Source organism: Excalfactoria chinensis, chromosome 5 (genome assembly GCF_039878825.1).
Source record: "Excalfactoria chinensis isolate bCotChi1 chromosome 5, bCotChi1.hap2, whole genome shotgun sequence".
NCBI classification, from domain to species: domain Eukaryota; kingdom Metazoa; phylum Chordata; class Aves; order Galliformes; family Phasianidae; genus Excalfactoria; species Excalfactoria chinensis.
Window position 1 is genome coordinate 33,420,090 of NC_092829.1, and position 16,579 is coordinate 33,436,668.

General features: G+C 45.3%; 1 protein-coding gene across 2 annotated transcripts in view; it reads right to left on the reverse strand.

Annotated features, from left to right (window-relative positions):
* Window positions 1–9,120, reverse strand: part of ITPKA (inositol-trisphosphate 3-kinase A) — a 37,325-nt gene extending 28,205 nt beyond the window's left edge. For both annotated transcript variants that reach the window (XM_072338296.1, XM_072338297.1), the window contains exon 1: window positions 8,475–9,120. In XM_072338296.1, coding sequence (XP_072194397.1) covers window positions 8,475–8,978 — 504 coding nt within the window. In that variant the 5' untranslated portion in view covers window positions 8,979–9,120. The remainder of the gene's footprint in view (window positions 1–8,474) is intronic.
* Between the last annotated feature and the right edge of the window lie 7,459 nt (window positions 9,121–16,579).

Genomic DNA, 16,579 nt, shown 5'->3' on the forward strand with positions numbered 1-16,579 from the left:
AAGCTCAACTGTACACCAGGTAGTTGTGTCCTAGCTTTGCCCAGGACAAGAGGGCCATCTCCCCAGAGGCTGAAGGTCCTCTCCAAGTACTGTGCTCCTGAGGGCATCATGCAGCAGTCATCTCTAGTGCACTGAGCAGCACACGCTGTGGAAAGGAAGCAAGGATGAAACACCAGTCACGTGTCAGCACCTTCCACAGCTTGAACATCTTTCAACAGCATTCAATAACAATGGGAAATAGGAAAAGCAAAAATCTGACACTTCAAAATTAGCAGATTTCTTTGCATTAGCCTAGCCTTCCTTCAGTATTATCCCCAAAAGAGATGACTAAAGTAGTTTGCGCAACAGATTGTGAAAATAAATTCATTACAATTTCAAAAGTGCTGTTACTGCAGCGATGAAGTTACACAATAGAAGGACCACATAAAACTCATTGACTGCTTTTACAGTAGATTTCCAGTATATTAAGTAAAAGTTGTAATGCCAATGAGGCCAGAGTTAGCAAAACCTAGTTACAGAACCAGGCATTGTGCATTTACACTGAAGGTATTGCAATTACTGTACATTATTATATAATTTAGAGACTGTATTGTAAGCTGTGCATTGAAGGATGAAAGTTAACATCAAGATGATACATTCCATATATATATACATGCATTTATTTGGAGTGCTCGTTTTGAACTGAAAAGCCATCGATGTTCTAGTTCAGATGCAGAATTACATTTGCACATGTTTGAGAAATGGAAGGCGCTGACACATGACAAGTTTTCATCCTTACTGCCTTTTCATCTCATCACTAGAGATGACTGCTGTGTTTAACATGCTTGTGCTGAAGAGAATGCCTGTCAGAGTGATGTGCTTGGAAGGGACCAGTGGGATATGGCCCTCCTGGCCTGGGTAAAGCTAGGACAAAGCTGCCTCATGCACGGCTGAGCCTCTTCAAGCTCCTCTGAAGACTGGGGTGGCCAACTGGGTGGCCAACCACAGCTCACAGCTGAGCTCTAGACTTTGAGGAGCACCAGTTGTGGTTGGACTTGATGATCTTTGAGGTCTTTTCCAACCTGAGTAATTCTATGATTCTATGATCAAAGAGGAGAATTAGACATCTACATTCGGTTCAGCACTCCACTGCAGGAAATGAGCATCAAGTACAGCACAGATATGCTATACTGTCCACTGTGAATATCACTAAAGAGCCACTGCAGTGTTCTCTACTACACAGAGCTCCTTGAAAAAACCCCACAACAAAAATCTGTGTTCTCTGTTGAAGCTCAGAGTAATAAGGGCAGCTAAGGCTGGGTCACTGCATGTTAGGATGTGGAAGAAAGCAGAGGACAGAATCAACTTTACTTACGAAAGTTGATTTCCTATCAACTAGGAAACAAAAGCATTCTGTACAAATGCTCAGTATAATTTAACAGGAATATTATTTAGCATATGAAACAGGTATTGAGACTATATTGCTTGCATTCACCTTTGAGGCCTCGCAGAACGAGTTATGCCATCACCACCAACTTTCTTACTCACACAGTTCTGCAATATCCCAGGTTCCCATTAAACAGGTAACTCATTCAGTGGACTGATGATGAATCATGTGGATATCAGTACCAATTACACACAGACATCCATGTATTTATACCTGCTCTTATCACCTGTGACCACACCTTTCTTATCAAAGTGGCTCAAACATGGACGATGAAGGCTGATGAAGTAGACTACAACTGAATACGAGTGAAATAGAGGCAGTATCAGCGAGTTCAGGTAAACAGCTTAAGGAGTTTGTGTTCACTGTGCCACCTCACTTTGATATTTCAGCCCATAGATAAGGAGTGTTCCTGGATTCTGGGATTAAGCCAAGCTCCTACAAAGCAGTGTCTGTGTTATGCTTCCTGCAGTTACCAACTGGCTTGGAGATTCTGTCCCGGGCTCTGAATTTGGATTGTGCCAGGTCTATGATATTGCTTCAAAAGAGCTGCTAAGCAGTCTTTGGTTAATGTTTTCCCAAGCTTGCCAGGGAATGGAAAGTCTGGCAACAGACAACAGTAGCCAGGCATGATGGGTTCAGTGTAGCTTTCTGTCAGTCTCACCAGCCCGTGTTTTATAAAGTAAAGGAAAATTCCATTCCTCATGGGAAGCTCAGAGTTTACAGATATAAAAACACAGAGCAAATTCTGCCATGTGCTATTCCCTAAAGCATTCTTCATTACTATCAAGTATAAATCAGTCAAGCACTGGAAATAATAACATTCCAGTGGAATGCTACTCTGACACTGGAAGGAGAGGGAGAGAGAGCACCTCTCCCCACTTCCTTCACTTTCTCTACTGCTTTTGGACTGTACAGAATGAAGCGATAGTGACTAACTCCTGCTTTTTTTAATGGTATTTTTCCCCAGTGTGCTACAGAGTGCGCTACAGAGCGGACAAACGGTGCCATCTTGTTGAACTCACAGGATTTTTAGAGGAAGCTGTGTTAAGAGAGAAGGCTGAGAAGAGCAGCTTAAAAATGAAATCTAAACTCACACTATGCAAGATCCAAATTAACAAGAACTGACAAGTTAGTTCTTTCTGCCTCTGCAGAAACTACACTGACTGAAAGAATTAATAACTAGGATTATACTGGGGATGTGAAACAAGACTGTTATCACAAAGTGAAGCAAGGCTGGTAAGCCTTAGCTCTTCTCTTAGTCAGTCCTAAAACAAACAACACAGCACTACATGAATACAAAGTGTATTCTCAGCTTCCAGAACACTGTATTAAACTGCCTCATTTGGTACAACTTAGTCAAATTGTTTCACTTTAACACGTTCTATTGATAATAAATCTTAAACCTGAGTGGAGAGGTTATTTTATGTCTGAGATATCTGTTTTGCCTACCGCCTGTTCAATAGAAACAATTCAGCCTCAAGCCATTTTAATGGGTTAACAGCAACAATGCATAAAGGCATGCTGAATTCCTAAATCATTGCCACAGCTGCTGCTTTCACCCCTTGTCCAACCAGCACGGGCTTTCTCAACTAAGTCTTCAACTCTGCTGAGTTGATGATAAGCTGAGAAAATTCTGATTGAAAAATGAGTTCTTTAAATATAAACACATCACCTGATGATGAGGAGCCATCACTACTTCCACTCTCACTTCCTAGGAGCAATAAGCAATACAAGGTGGTCCGAACTTGAGAAGAGTACATGCAGAGAACCTTCTATAGCATAATTAAACCAACAGGTCCATGGAGGAAAAAAAATTACAACACAGCTCTTCCAATTTTAAACTGTATACTCAAGCCAGGTCGTTTAAAATGTAACTTAAAAAAATGAAAACACTGGATTTCATTCAAAAGAAAAGAATTTTGTAACCTCTAATCCAGTGTATCAGATGTATGTAGGGTGAGAAAGCTTTAAGTCATAAGACATTTAGTTGCCTTCCAACTGATTTGACTAAGATCCCAGTCACTTCCTACATCACTACATTACTAATGAACAGTTGCTGCTAAAACTGATACTGCTGATGTTTGGATATATTCCACCATTTGAGAGTACAGTGGAGAACAAGCTGTCCTGAAATCAAGAGGTCTCCCAGTTCAGAGTTGCGGCCCAATAACAGAGCAACACAAAACCATTCACTCATATTTGTATAGTATGTAACAGGAAGATGTCAGTAGCAAGTCTGTACTATAAATAATTACTTTTTGAAAAGTATCTTGAAATTCTGTTAAGATTAGCTGTTCCACAGCTAGCAAACTAATAGAGGCTGGTTTCTACTGAACTATTAGCCTACTGCCCTGCACCCTTCCTAAATTAGCAACAGCTTGTCACTGTGCTCCATAAGCGTATGTGGTAAACCCTCCATCCCACCTCACAGTCGCACATCTCTCATCTGGTGCTTGTCTACTCCACCCAGAGGCTGATGCTCATGGAACTTTACAGAACTGATGAAGAAAACTTTGGGATGCTTACCCCACTGTCAAAGTCAGCTGAGTTCTACTGAAGTTGTTAAAATTAAATTGATACAGTGATTACACAATCTTTCTTTCCTTTGAAAGTAGGCTAAAAACCCATTAACAGCCTTACTTATGTCATCCCTTCATTCCCATTCTTCATTTAAAAATAACAATACTGTTCTACTGCATTAGCTTACATAACCCACCCCTGAGCTGAAACACTTGAAACTTTCAGGCTGTATTTATTAAGCATACGTGTCTCTGTTTGTTCATTTTAAGGTGCTCACTATTACCAAAAGGAATACTGGGGAGATGGATGAAACCACATAAAGGCTATTGCCCAAAGTTTCTGGACTGGTATCACTGCAGGCAAGAACCGCATTGCTTTTTCTCTAGCAAGCTGTCAGCCGTTCTCATGGTTACTGATGCAGGAATTTGCAATGACAGGTCACAGTTATGAGAACGAGCAGATTTGTTTGGCATGCTTCTATCTAGGAAATAACACTACCCTAATGAAAAGGAGAAGAGACTGCTGCACATCATCATGCTATTCAGTCTCTGAGGGAGCCACTTTAAAGCCTTTGTCCCAACAAAGAAGGTACTAACCAGGCTTAACGCAGTTCTTAAAATTGCTTGTTCACACAATAAAGACAAAAATATATCTCTTGTATTGTCTTCATTACTATAAATGGACCAATGGAGCTTTCTCTGAAAGATTCAACTACATACATAAACTTTCCAGATTGTGGGCAGCAGGGGTAGAAAAAGCATGCTTTCCATTTAAATTCAAAGGCAGGCAGGAATAGTAACTTCAGCTCATGCAATAGCAGCAGTACCAGCTTCTCCCACAACTCTATCCATTTGCTGCCAGAGAAGCCCTCCTCCAGGAAAGCCAGGGCAGTTTACTTCCCAAAGCCACTACTACTGCAAAATGAAGTGTGGAATTTGTGAGGAGGAGGAAATACATCTACCTGCTGACTTACCCTCAAACGTCAGCTTTCTATATACAAAACAATGTTTAGTCCCTTCATAGCCAGGCTGGAACTGCACTGTAACGGTCAGCCATCATTCCCAAGGAACTCACTGTTCCATCAAGGGCCATAGCACTCCAGGGACATACCCATATATGGCTCCCAGTAATATGCAAGATGTAATGCTGTCACAAAGTGCCAATTGGTCCACGCTAGAACACTCCGTGAAATGCTTAACTGAGTCACCGATGCTCTCAGAAAGCTCCTTGTCTACCCAGCAAGCTTCCAGGAAGAGATTCTTCCAAGGTGCAGTCGGGCACAGCACTGCCAAGCTTACTGTCCCAAAATTCAAGGCCTGGCAACTTGCAGGCAGCAAGCCCTATGTGCACACCAGAGCCTGCACAGTGTTCTGTGTTTCCCATGGGTCTGTACAGGTAGCCCAAGGGCCCACTACGTTTTGACGCTGCTGAGTCTTAACTTCCAGGTCAACAGCAGAGAGGCCCTCCTGGGAGGGCTTTCTTCAGCTCAGGTCTCAAGTTTCTGCATCTGCAGATGGAAGCCTTGAAGCCCTGATAACAAGAACACTATCAGAACTTCTGCTCCTGCAGCTGAAAGACCTGGGCAAGTTTCCAAGGTTCCTATGAAGCACTGAGGACTCTGGTAGGCTCAATAGCTCAGCAGCAGTCCTGTGAGCCCTGGTCTGAGCTACAGCAAAGGGTGTCAGGCTCTGTGTCATTTCCAAAGAAACATCAGAGGAAATTCTAATACAAGGACAAATTCAAAATGTCACAGTTTTCCATGGATTAGAGAACACCAAGTCTGGCTCATTTCCACTGCAATTCCCTGCAGAACATCTCTGATCTGTGTCCTCCCCGAAAATTCAACCATTAAAATACATAACACTAAAGCAACAGACATAAATAAAACACGCAAGCTTACCTTTAAAATACAAAAACACCCCTTTCTATCCCAAAATTTCTAGTTATTCTCATATGGACATGCCTGCTGTGAGTCCAAAGCCTTTCCTTTAAAAAAAAGCAAACAACAAACCAGATCTACTCATCCTTCCTTGATACTAACAGTAGAAAAGACGCATCCTGTAAAGTCAAACCCACAGAGGTTCTAAGCAGATACTCCACTTGCCTTGTTAATTACTTATTGTTTCTTTACTGAGACAGTATCTCTAGAGACTGGACAACTGAACACAGGGCTGGAAGTTTTAGAATATTGCCCATTAGCAAAAGACAGCAGCCACACGAACCAGTGTGTTCTGGTCACCTGCTGGAATGTTCAGCCCACAGGGCAGCCACTTGAGACCAAGAGCAGTGTGTGTTACAAAAAGGGCAGATTCCCGGGATCCAAGTTCTCAGAGGGTACTTGTGGCAAGGAAGGCTCACTTAATTTATTACGCAGCATCATAATGTTTTTGATAGTTAGTGCTGCAGTTCTAGAGTCTGAGGTACAAGTCCCAGCTTGCCAACCAGCCACACAAATGGACACAGGTGTCCATCAGAATGCAGGCTGATGGTGGGCAGTTTATCCCATCAACCCTACAGGTGTGGAAAAGTAATTTGACCCTTGGGGGCATTTTACCAGGTGCGAATGCTTCAGCACTGAAACCTTAAGGAACACTGAAGCTGCACTGAACTTGAGAAACTTGCACAAAAGCTTTTTTACAAGACTGAACTCTCACAATACCATCGGAGGTCTTAATTTCTCATACAACGGGATGAATAGGACATTCTTCCAGCTTAAGATATTTGTCATAAGGCAATTTTTATCCATCTATCATCCATGAAGCCTTTTGCACTTTTAGAGTTTCCTTTTCTTGCCATTAAAAGATGAAAAGAGCCTTTTCCAATTTCACACGGTGCCTAGAAGCCCACTATGATTCAGATTAAATTAATGCCATTTACATGCACTTACATTGCATGCTTTAGATGCACGCATGTATAACTACAGAGAAAGATACAGAATGATTCAGAACTCAGTATTATATGCTATATCAGTACTTCCAAATTGCAAAAGCAACCTCAAAGCAGCTCGGTTTCTCACCTGAATACCAGTTTCTGCTTTAATTTATGTGCATAGACAAGTTAGCAGATGCTATGATGCCATCCCAGAGTTTTCTGTATAACTTAAGCAACCCCAGTAAACTCTCATTCTATGTTTACCACGCGTACAGCTCAGGATTACCTCCACGCAGCTCATTATCACACCCACTCGCCCACTGCAATAGCAGCATTGTTGAGTCAAAGGATCCAACAGCTCTTTTCCATCTTTAATTTCTGTTCTTATGCTACTTCCACAGAATCCCTGCTAGCACAGCACATAGTTCCGAAAAGAAAGGCATATGGTGATAGAGAAGTAATTGTTTCCCTCCACACACCAGTTTATATCTCAGGATAGAAGGTACAAATTAAGTAGCGTCATTACTGGTTTCTTGGAAAACAACAAGACAAAGTACAGAACTTTTTTCTTTCCCCCCCAAGTTGATGCAAACAAAGCCAATATTGCGCACAACATTTTAGTTCCTGTACTATGTGTCCTCTAAAGTAGCAAACCCACAATTAGCATGAGAAAGGTCCAGCTGGAGGTATCACGAACAACCAGCATTACTTCTTGCATATGTATTTTTGTCAAAACGTATGTTCTGCTTGAGAACAATAGAGTGCCAGTGGGCTGGCAGCTGAACAACAATTTAAGTTAAGGTCTCAGTAAAGGTAGGAGGAAGAATTTGCTACAGCAACGTATTTCACTTATAATCCCCCAAGAAGCCCATTACAGACAGGCAAATATATGTTAATGGCCACGGAAGAAAAAAAAAACCACAACCAAACCCTAACTAAACGCTTTTAAAAGTGCACTTCATGGATGAAAGCTGCCAAATTACAGAGAGGATTTACTGAGAAGAATGTGCTACTGCCAGGATGGACAAAAGCACGCTTTCTACCCACTCCAAGCTCCTCCCCATCTCCTGTCATGCTCACAGCAAGAAGCAGCTCAAAAACTGACAGCCTCAGAACTCCAGGACTGGAGGAGACAAAAAGAAAAATAATAACCCCGCTGGGTAATGCCAGGAAAAATGTTATTTTGAAGATCTGACAAAAGAGGCTGGAAAACAAAACAACCAAAAAGACCCGAGCAAAAAAACCCAACACCCCTCAAAATTATTGGGACAGCGAGCACAGTTCCACAGGAAACCAAGAGCACCTGATGGGGTTTTAGAAGGGCCAACATCAAGAAGCGCTTTGAAAACAGAAGCTGCAACGCGCATCGCGCAGCGCTCCGCCACCGACCCACGCAGGACTTCCCCAGAGTTTGCATGGAAGGAGGAACGCGCAGTTTCCCCCCTTCCCAGCTGGGCGACCAGCCTTTTCGAACGAGGGCGCTCGACGAAACCCAACCGGGCGCTCGGCGCTCGTGGGCGAGCCCCGCGCGCTGAACGCCGTTCAGCACAAGTCTACTTCCCTCCCTCCCCCCTTTTTCTTTCTCGCCGCCGTTATTGTTTCCCCGCCGGTCCCAGTTGCAGAGCTCCCGGCCCAGCGGCTGCGAGCCGCCCCCTACCTGGTTGGAGTCCTCTCCGCGCTCCAGGTGCACGATGCCCTGGCTCCTGCCCTCCGTGTCGCTCAGCACGTCGTCCTCCGAGTCCTCCAGGAGGGACGAGGAGCCCGTGGAGGAGAGCGAGGAGGTGGACAGCCTACGGGACTGCAGGTGCAGCGAGCTGTCCGTCCTCAGCCAGCCGCCCTCCGGGTGCGCCGGCGGCGCTTTGGGGCTGCCCTGCGACTCCTCGCTCTCCTCGGCGGTGACGGTGAGGCGCGGGATGACGGGCGGCAGCACGCCGTTGGGGGGCCGGCAGCCCCGCTTCGCCGGGTCGGGCAGCTGCCGAGCGGCGGCGGCGGCGACCGCGGCGCAGCGCGCCTCGAAGAGGGAGCGCAACTCCCCCACGCTGAGCCGCGTGGCCCGGCTGAGGTCCGGGCTGCTATGCAACGCCGCTCGGGGCTCCGCGCCGGGCTCGGCGGCGGGCGCCCGCCGGGCAGAGCCCCAGGGCCGGCGGTCGGGAGCGTGCATGAGGGAGCTGCTGCGCCGCGCCGCCGGGGAAACTTCTTTTGTTGCTCAGCCTCCGGCCGCCTCTCGCAGCCCGGCGGCGCGGCTCATGTCCAGCCCGGCCTCCCCGGGCGGCTCTGACTCACCCGCAGCTGGCTACCGCGACCGCCGCCCCAGCGCCAGGGCCATGGGGGCTCGCCGAACCCGCCCGCCAGCCGCCGCCGCCCCGCTCCGCCTCGGCGCCGAGGGGAGGAGCGAGTCGAGCCCCGCCACGGGGAGCCCCGGCCCGCCCGCCCCTTCCCTGCCACCGCCTCCTCCGCCCTTTTGGTTTCGCTTTTCCCCTCGGGCGGCCTCCGCTTCCCTGGGGCCGCCTTCCCGCCCCTACCTCAGCACGAGCCGCCGCTCGCTCCAGCTGCACCGTCCTCGCGCCCGCCGCCCCCAACGGCCGTCTGCTCCCCGGGCACGGCGGCTGCGCAGCGCGGACCATCCCCGGCCCGAGCCCCCTACCGGGGGCGGGCGGCTTCGATCGTCCTCCCGAGGTCTGAGCCTTCCTGGGCCGACGCGAGCGGTGGGAGCCGCGGCGAGGCACGTGGCACGGCGCACCTGGACAGCTCTGAGGTCGCGTGGCACGTCCCGCCCGCCCCGGGGCGGCTCTGCCACCAACGATGGCTGCCGGGCAGCGCCGTGCTCGTACAAAACCCGAACCGCGTGTCTGTCTGTCAGTGCTTCGCTACCGGGCTGTGCTGACGAGGCTCTCCCAAGCCCCGGGGTGCCGGCGTGTCCCGCTCACCTCTAAATGAGTTTCTCCAGATACCGCCCTGCCCCGCCGCTGCTTGTCCGCTGCCTGAAGTACAGCGTGCCGTGAGTGTAGGCGCTGGGGCCTTTGGGATGGAGAGCCGTCCTGCCTCGGAATTACATCAGCCGGGATGATTAGTCAAATTAATAATTTGAGAACCAACTGCTGAAGTCTTCGACTCAGTTCTTGCTCATGTACCTCATTGTTTCTCTGCACCCTTCCATCTGTCTCTCCCATCTGCTGTCTCTTGCCTGGTGCTCGGGCAGTTGCTCTTTGGGTGGAGCAGAACGGCTGTGGTTGAGCTGCCCGGCAGCCCACCTCGTTGTGTGCAGTCGCTGGCAGCTGGGGGAATCCCACAAGCTCAGCGCCTTCGGACTTCTTCCTAGGACCAGGTGCGGTGGGCTGGGCAGGGCAACAGCTGCTCCAAAATTGTGTGTGCTTACCAGAAACTTGCAGGAGAGAATGCACTGCAGTGCAGTGTTTGCCCAGTACGTGGGGCAGGCGTCTGAGCATGTTTGAGTTCCCCCTGGAAGAAAATGCAGACACCACTTACATTACAAACTGTGCAAGTTACTTCATAACTTATAGTTCAGAAAGGCGGTCTTAAATTACAATTAGGCCCCACATATTGGAAGGCACATTTGAAAGCACTGTTTTATAACTGATGGCTTTACGAGAAGAGTCACAGTGATGAATCTATAGATACCGCAGAAAGCAAGGTAGCCAGTTTGAAATGGATGTGAAAAATTCCCTGTGTACGAGTTGGATGCACTGCACCCACTTCTGTAGCCCTGACAGCTGCTGCCCATAGGTAAGCAGGACAGAAAGCGAGTTTGGGCAGAGGTGAGAAGGGAGGGAGCTCAGCATCCAGCACCTCTGTGCCACTACTCACTGCTGATTCTGCAGATACTGGATTATTGGAGGTCTATGGTCAGGGAACCAGATCCAAGTAGATTCCTTATTTAGGAAACTTTACCTCTTGTGGCTGTAATGAGACCACCAACTCACTCCACATAGGGCTGAGTCAACTATACAGTTATAAAACGTGTTTTTTAAGGATTTATTTTCAACTAATAAACACAAAACACTTACAACACATTCAATTTTAATCAATCAGTATATTGGAACGGGCTCTGAGCACCCCAATATAGCTGTAGGTATCCCTGTTCATTGCAGGGGAACTGGACAAACCACCTTTAATGGCCCAATTCAGTGGTTCTATGCACAAACATAGGAAAATGACATTTTAATAATATCAATTAGTGGCAATTGGTTAGATAGGATTAAATCAGGTTAGTTAGCTGCTTTTTAACGTGTCAGCATTGGAGAGCTGCCGATCTCTGAGGTTTAGCTGAGTTTTAATTTGAAGTCTTTCAGCACTAGCAGGAGAATGAAAGACTTTGGTCAGTCAGGTGCTGCATTAACTCACAGCTGCACAAGCTTTAGGAAAAGTAACTGTGTCCTGATGGGTGAAATGGAGAGAAATTGTATTTTCCACCTGTGAAACGCTGTGTTCCTGACAACAAAGGGCTGTCAGTGTTCATTATGATTCTTGGTAGGAGCTAAAACTGGTAAAATATGAAATAGGTGTCCCTGTTTTGCAGGTGTGCGAATTGACATACAGATGGCAGATGAGCTGGCTGCAGACATATAGTGAGTCAGGGGTGGAAAAGGGTGTTGCTTGCTTCTCTAACCACCTGCTCATATTCCAGTCTCCAGGGCAATACAGTCATCTACCTCAGTCATTCTGATTCATATTGGCATTCTTACTGCTGTGGTTCAAGTTTCACGCACTCCTGCTACAAAAACAACTTTCTGCCTTTATTTATACTGGCAAAAGAGGGGACTATTTTGTTTTCATGAAACCTCTTTCTAAACATTGTTATCATTAACATATTACTTATTCCTTTTAGTTTGCATTTCTGTAGGGTGTCTAGGCCTTGACAATAAAAAAGCAACAAAAGATACTTGTAGAAGATTTGAAGGGTTTCACACAGAAGAGAGTTTAAATATGAGCTAGAGGAGAGGCTTGGGTTTAGTTTGGCCTGCTCTATAAAATACTGCCCACATGAGACCTTACTGATGGCTTGGAGCTCAACAGCTGGGAAACACCACGTCTTTCAATTCAGCGTGGGCCTAAGAAGACCTCAAAAGTAGTTGGAAGTTGTGATTCGCATATTGCTTTTGGATGCAACAGATACAAGTGAAACAACGTTTATATCAAATTACAGTATCTCAGAACCAGCTGGTGTAATAAGGGGAACAAAATAGAACAATAATAATAATAATAAAAAGAATAATAATTAAAAAAAAGCGGGGGGGGGGGGGGGGGGGGGGGGGGGGAATCAGCTTTCATATGGGAATGTCCTTAAAGACAAGAAGATAGGTATCTGACCCTGAAAGATGTAATGGAGACGCTGCCTGGCACACGGGCCCTTCACGGCCCGAATGTTGCCCCTAGCGGCTGAAGCTGGGATCACCATTGCTCTGGGAACGGGAAAAGAACTGCTGGCGGGGTCAGGGCTTGGCGACGTCGGAGCAGCAGCCGGGGTCTGCAGAGTGCTTCATCGGCAGGAAGAGGCTGGGACTTCGATCCCAGGTTATATGAGGCGAAAGAAAGCACTGTGCTAAGTAGCAGCTATTTATTTTACGGATTAAAATGTTGTGGGCTGTTTGCCAAATTCCTCTTCAAGCTTTCCTCTGCAAAAGTTGGAGAATTTTTGATGTAAACTCTGCTTAATGAATGTGTCAGCTCAATGCATGCCCTGTGGAAAAGGACTTATGAATCTACTTTTACCCCAGAAGCAGTATAGCTGTAACTCAGGCACCAAGTTTTAAAACCCTACTGTGGATTGTTAAAGATGTACATGTGAAACGACACAAGCAGTTTTCCAGCTTTCCCTCACCCTGGCCCTCTAGCCCAGAGCCTGAGGGACAGCACAGCATGAGCAGAAATCACTTTTGTGTTGCCCAGCCCTGCTGTCAGCTCAGCTGTGAGCACCCCTAAGAATTACACCTGAAAGGGGAGTCCAAACCTGATGGGAAAACATTGGGGAAGATGCTGTTGGGTTTAAGCAGTATAAGACAGTAATCTCAGATATGGATTCCAAGGATATGAGAGATGAGTTGGCAGGGGATTTGAGCAAATCCTCAGCTAGGAGGGAGCTGTAGATTTTGGGTGGAAGTGAGCACGGCCGTAATGATCCCAGTAAGGATCAGAGAAACTACAGGGAAGCAATAAACTGCGGGGGACCTCTGATGGCTGAAATTCAAATTACATCCTTAAATCATATTCCTGAACAAAAGTGGCTGGAACTGTTCAGTTGGCTCGTACAGTAAGTTATAAGAGCAGGAGCTGGTAGGCGAGACAGAACACATCAGGCACATCCAGACACCAGTGCCCCTGAGAAAAAGAGCCTCAAGATAAATAAGGTGACAACCACGCTGGTGAGAAAAGACATAAGGCTAGGGAGAAGGAAGGAGTGCACGCAGCAACCTGCTACCAAAATGACCCGCAGTGGCTTGCTGATGCGTAGAGCACAAGGTTGCTCTACAGAGGAGTGCTACAGGAGGTCAGAGCTCCAATGGAGGTGGAGAGATAGGAAGTGAGAAAACACTTTCCTCCCACATCTGCCCTATCTCACACTGCAGACTGTTACTGTTCTGTGTTGAGAAGGGGAAGAGAAAGGCCTTTTATTCCCATTTATCTCCAACACTCCTGCTGCTGGCATCATGGCCAACATATCCAGGCAACAGAATAAGCTGAGGGAGAAGAGGCTCCAGGTGCACTGCTGTGCAAGCATGTGCTGAGAGCACTGCTTACACTCACTGTTATCTTGACAGGTGCATTAGTCCAGAGTGGCTGCAGGCTGATAGAAGGGCACCTGAGATGCTCACATAGTTTCCTATTGTGTTTTGCCTGTTGTCATTTTAAGTAAAAGATCTAAATTCTAGTATTCTTACAAAAAAAAAAAAAAAAATCCACATGAAACTCATGACAAAACAAGAGGAAGTGTTGCTGTTGTATGTTTGAGATTATTATAGATTTTCTGAGATTTGAGATTAAAGACAACTATATTCCCAATAGTTACCTATCAGCTGACTGAGAATTCAGTATTAAGACTCGATTTAAAGATAAGTCCTTCAGTGAAACCACTAATGAGCTTTGTGGTCTACATAAGCACAGCTGCTATTTTTGGCTAGCCACCTATAACCCTCTCAGAACATGGGGACTTTTGCCTGTTCCTACAGTAATAATTACATCAAATTCTGTGCATTTACTCCCTATTTATAATAGTGTGAAGAAAAGCAGGATGTGTCTCTTTCTGTATGCATACACACACCATCATTTCTAGAAGTTTAATTTTACCAGTTCACTGTGTGCTCCAGGGAAGTATTTAAAGAGCAAATCATGGTTATTTCCTATCAGATGAAATTAAACGACATCTCAGCAAGGAGGCTAACCCAGGTCTAACACACTGGAAGATATAAATTATAAAACATCTGCTGATTACAGAGAGCGCTGAAATAGCATCACTAGTTTAGATTTAAACAAAGATAAAGGCAGAATCTGATGTTTTCCAGAGAAAGTAGTATTTGTGGTACTCATGGATATGATTTAGCAGAGGTTTGTTGTTGTGGTATTGTTTTGTGGTTGTTTTTTAAGAGATAGGCTACTGGTTAGGCTGCGGTTGGACTTGATGATCTTCAAGGTCTTTTCCAACCTGAGTAATTCTATGATTCTATGATTCTATGATTCTATTTATTCTAACAGTGAATCTGACATGGTCACTGAGCTGAAATAGTCTTCATAATAATGGCTGTTATTGCACAAATATGGCCAGAAATTTATATCCCAACACTCATGGGCTTTTATTTATCTTTGGAGTGGGGAAATACTGGAGAAATCCTGAAACTTTCTACTGAATCGATTTAATAGCTACACGATTTTTTTCTTAACAAATGCTTTTTTTTTGTCCACACAGTTTGCTTTGCCAGTTCATTTGACACATTTTGCATTAAAAATCAAATACATTCTGTAATGTCATAGCTTCACTCCAAGATATTAAATTAATGAGTTTATTTTAAGGAAAAGACAAGCGGAAATAATTACTAAGAAATGAGCAAGCAGGTTTGTGGGTTTTTTTTTTTTACTATGTTGAGGGTCTATCTTGCTCTTGTGCAAAATTACTCAGAATATAGAGTTTTTTTTTAGAGTTCTTTAACATGTGCTTTAATATGACCTAATTGAAAATAGTGCCAATCTGCTTATAATAATACTGACTTTTGTTCTGCCTGTTTCCCACATGCCGGTAGGCGCGTGCATTCTCCCAGCCGAGCAGCCCGGCTCACGGCAGCAGCACAGAGGGAAAGGAGCCGCCACCCGGCGGGGCCGTTTCAGCACCGCGGACAGCGTCACGGCCAGAGCGCGGCCCAACCCTGCCCCGCGGGGAGATGTGCTCAGAGCCGGGCGGGCTTGATGCTTCTACAGGGTTACGTTAGTTACCGCTTTCACTGGAACAGGTATCTCCTGTTCTATTTCACCTGCGAGTCCAAACAGCTACTTCTATCAGTACTGCCTCTGAAAAGTGCCTGAGAAGATGCTTAAAAAGTCAAGCCATGGCAGCACTGTAACCTTAATGATGCTGCAAATGAAAACCTATTGGTGCTGTGTAACCAGCAAACAGCCTACTGCATTAAAGGTTGCAAGAAGAACATAAAAAACACCTGTAAACACGATGAAAACAAACAAACAAACAAACAAACAATGGCTGGGATATTTTCTTCCTGTATTCAATGTATTTACCTTACATTTGTACCACTTCGCAAAGCTGCACGGTGACCATACAGAAAGCAAAGAAAAAAATCACAAGAAGTTCTTTACCATCGGACAGCTGTCAACCTGAAGCTTGATCTTTGGTTTTAGTTCTATCTGTCTATGAATCTGTTTGTCTATCTATTTTCAGCTGGGAAGATTAACTATTAATTAGCTACCCTGTTTACTAACTACAATCTAATTATTTTTCTTCTCTACATCTGTTGGAGGAATGGTGAAGCTAGTTTCACTTAAAATGCTATTGAAGTACTTACTAAAAGGCTTGAGAATTTGCCTCATGAGGATAAAAACACCTTCAGAACTGAAAATGCTGGGCTGAGAAGATATAGGAAACTGAAATTAAGTTTCTGGGGTTTTGTTTGTGGGTACTGGTTTTCATTTTAGGAACTGCACTTCCCTCACTTTTGTCCATTTTCATAAAAACCTTCTGTCTTTGATGCACATCTATGTGGATTGCTGAAAAGCAATGTTATCTGCAGCTTTTATCATGCAAATACAACAGATGAATTTTGGCTGAGATGAATAATAAAGATTGAGTTGAACTTTACAGAGAGAATGCCTAATGGCAGATTAAACCTCCACAGGTAACTGTATAATGCCTTATTTTCCAGATGACCACAGGAAGATGATATGAAGGTCATAAAACATTCCAAGAGAGTGAATGGATGAATTTCTTTGTGAACCAATGGTAGAGATAAAGCACACAAAACAAAATGCATTTGCAAACACAGGGAACTGAAAAACACCGAATCATGATGTTAAAGCGTAATGAAGAAGCTGAAAAGTTAAATTCATAATGCCATATTTTCCTAACAAGTTGCAAGGAAAGAGAGAAAACTGGGCAGTCCTCAGACCCATTAGAGAGGAATGTTTGTAGCAAACAGATGACAAAAATACTGGGCTAAGAAAACAACTTGTTTGAAACTGAATTCTTGTTCCAGTAAAAGAGGGAGGGGATCAGAGGGAGAGGAGCAGGAGAGAAAGAACAGATAC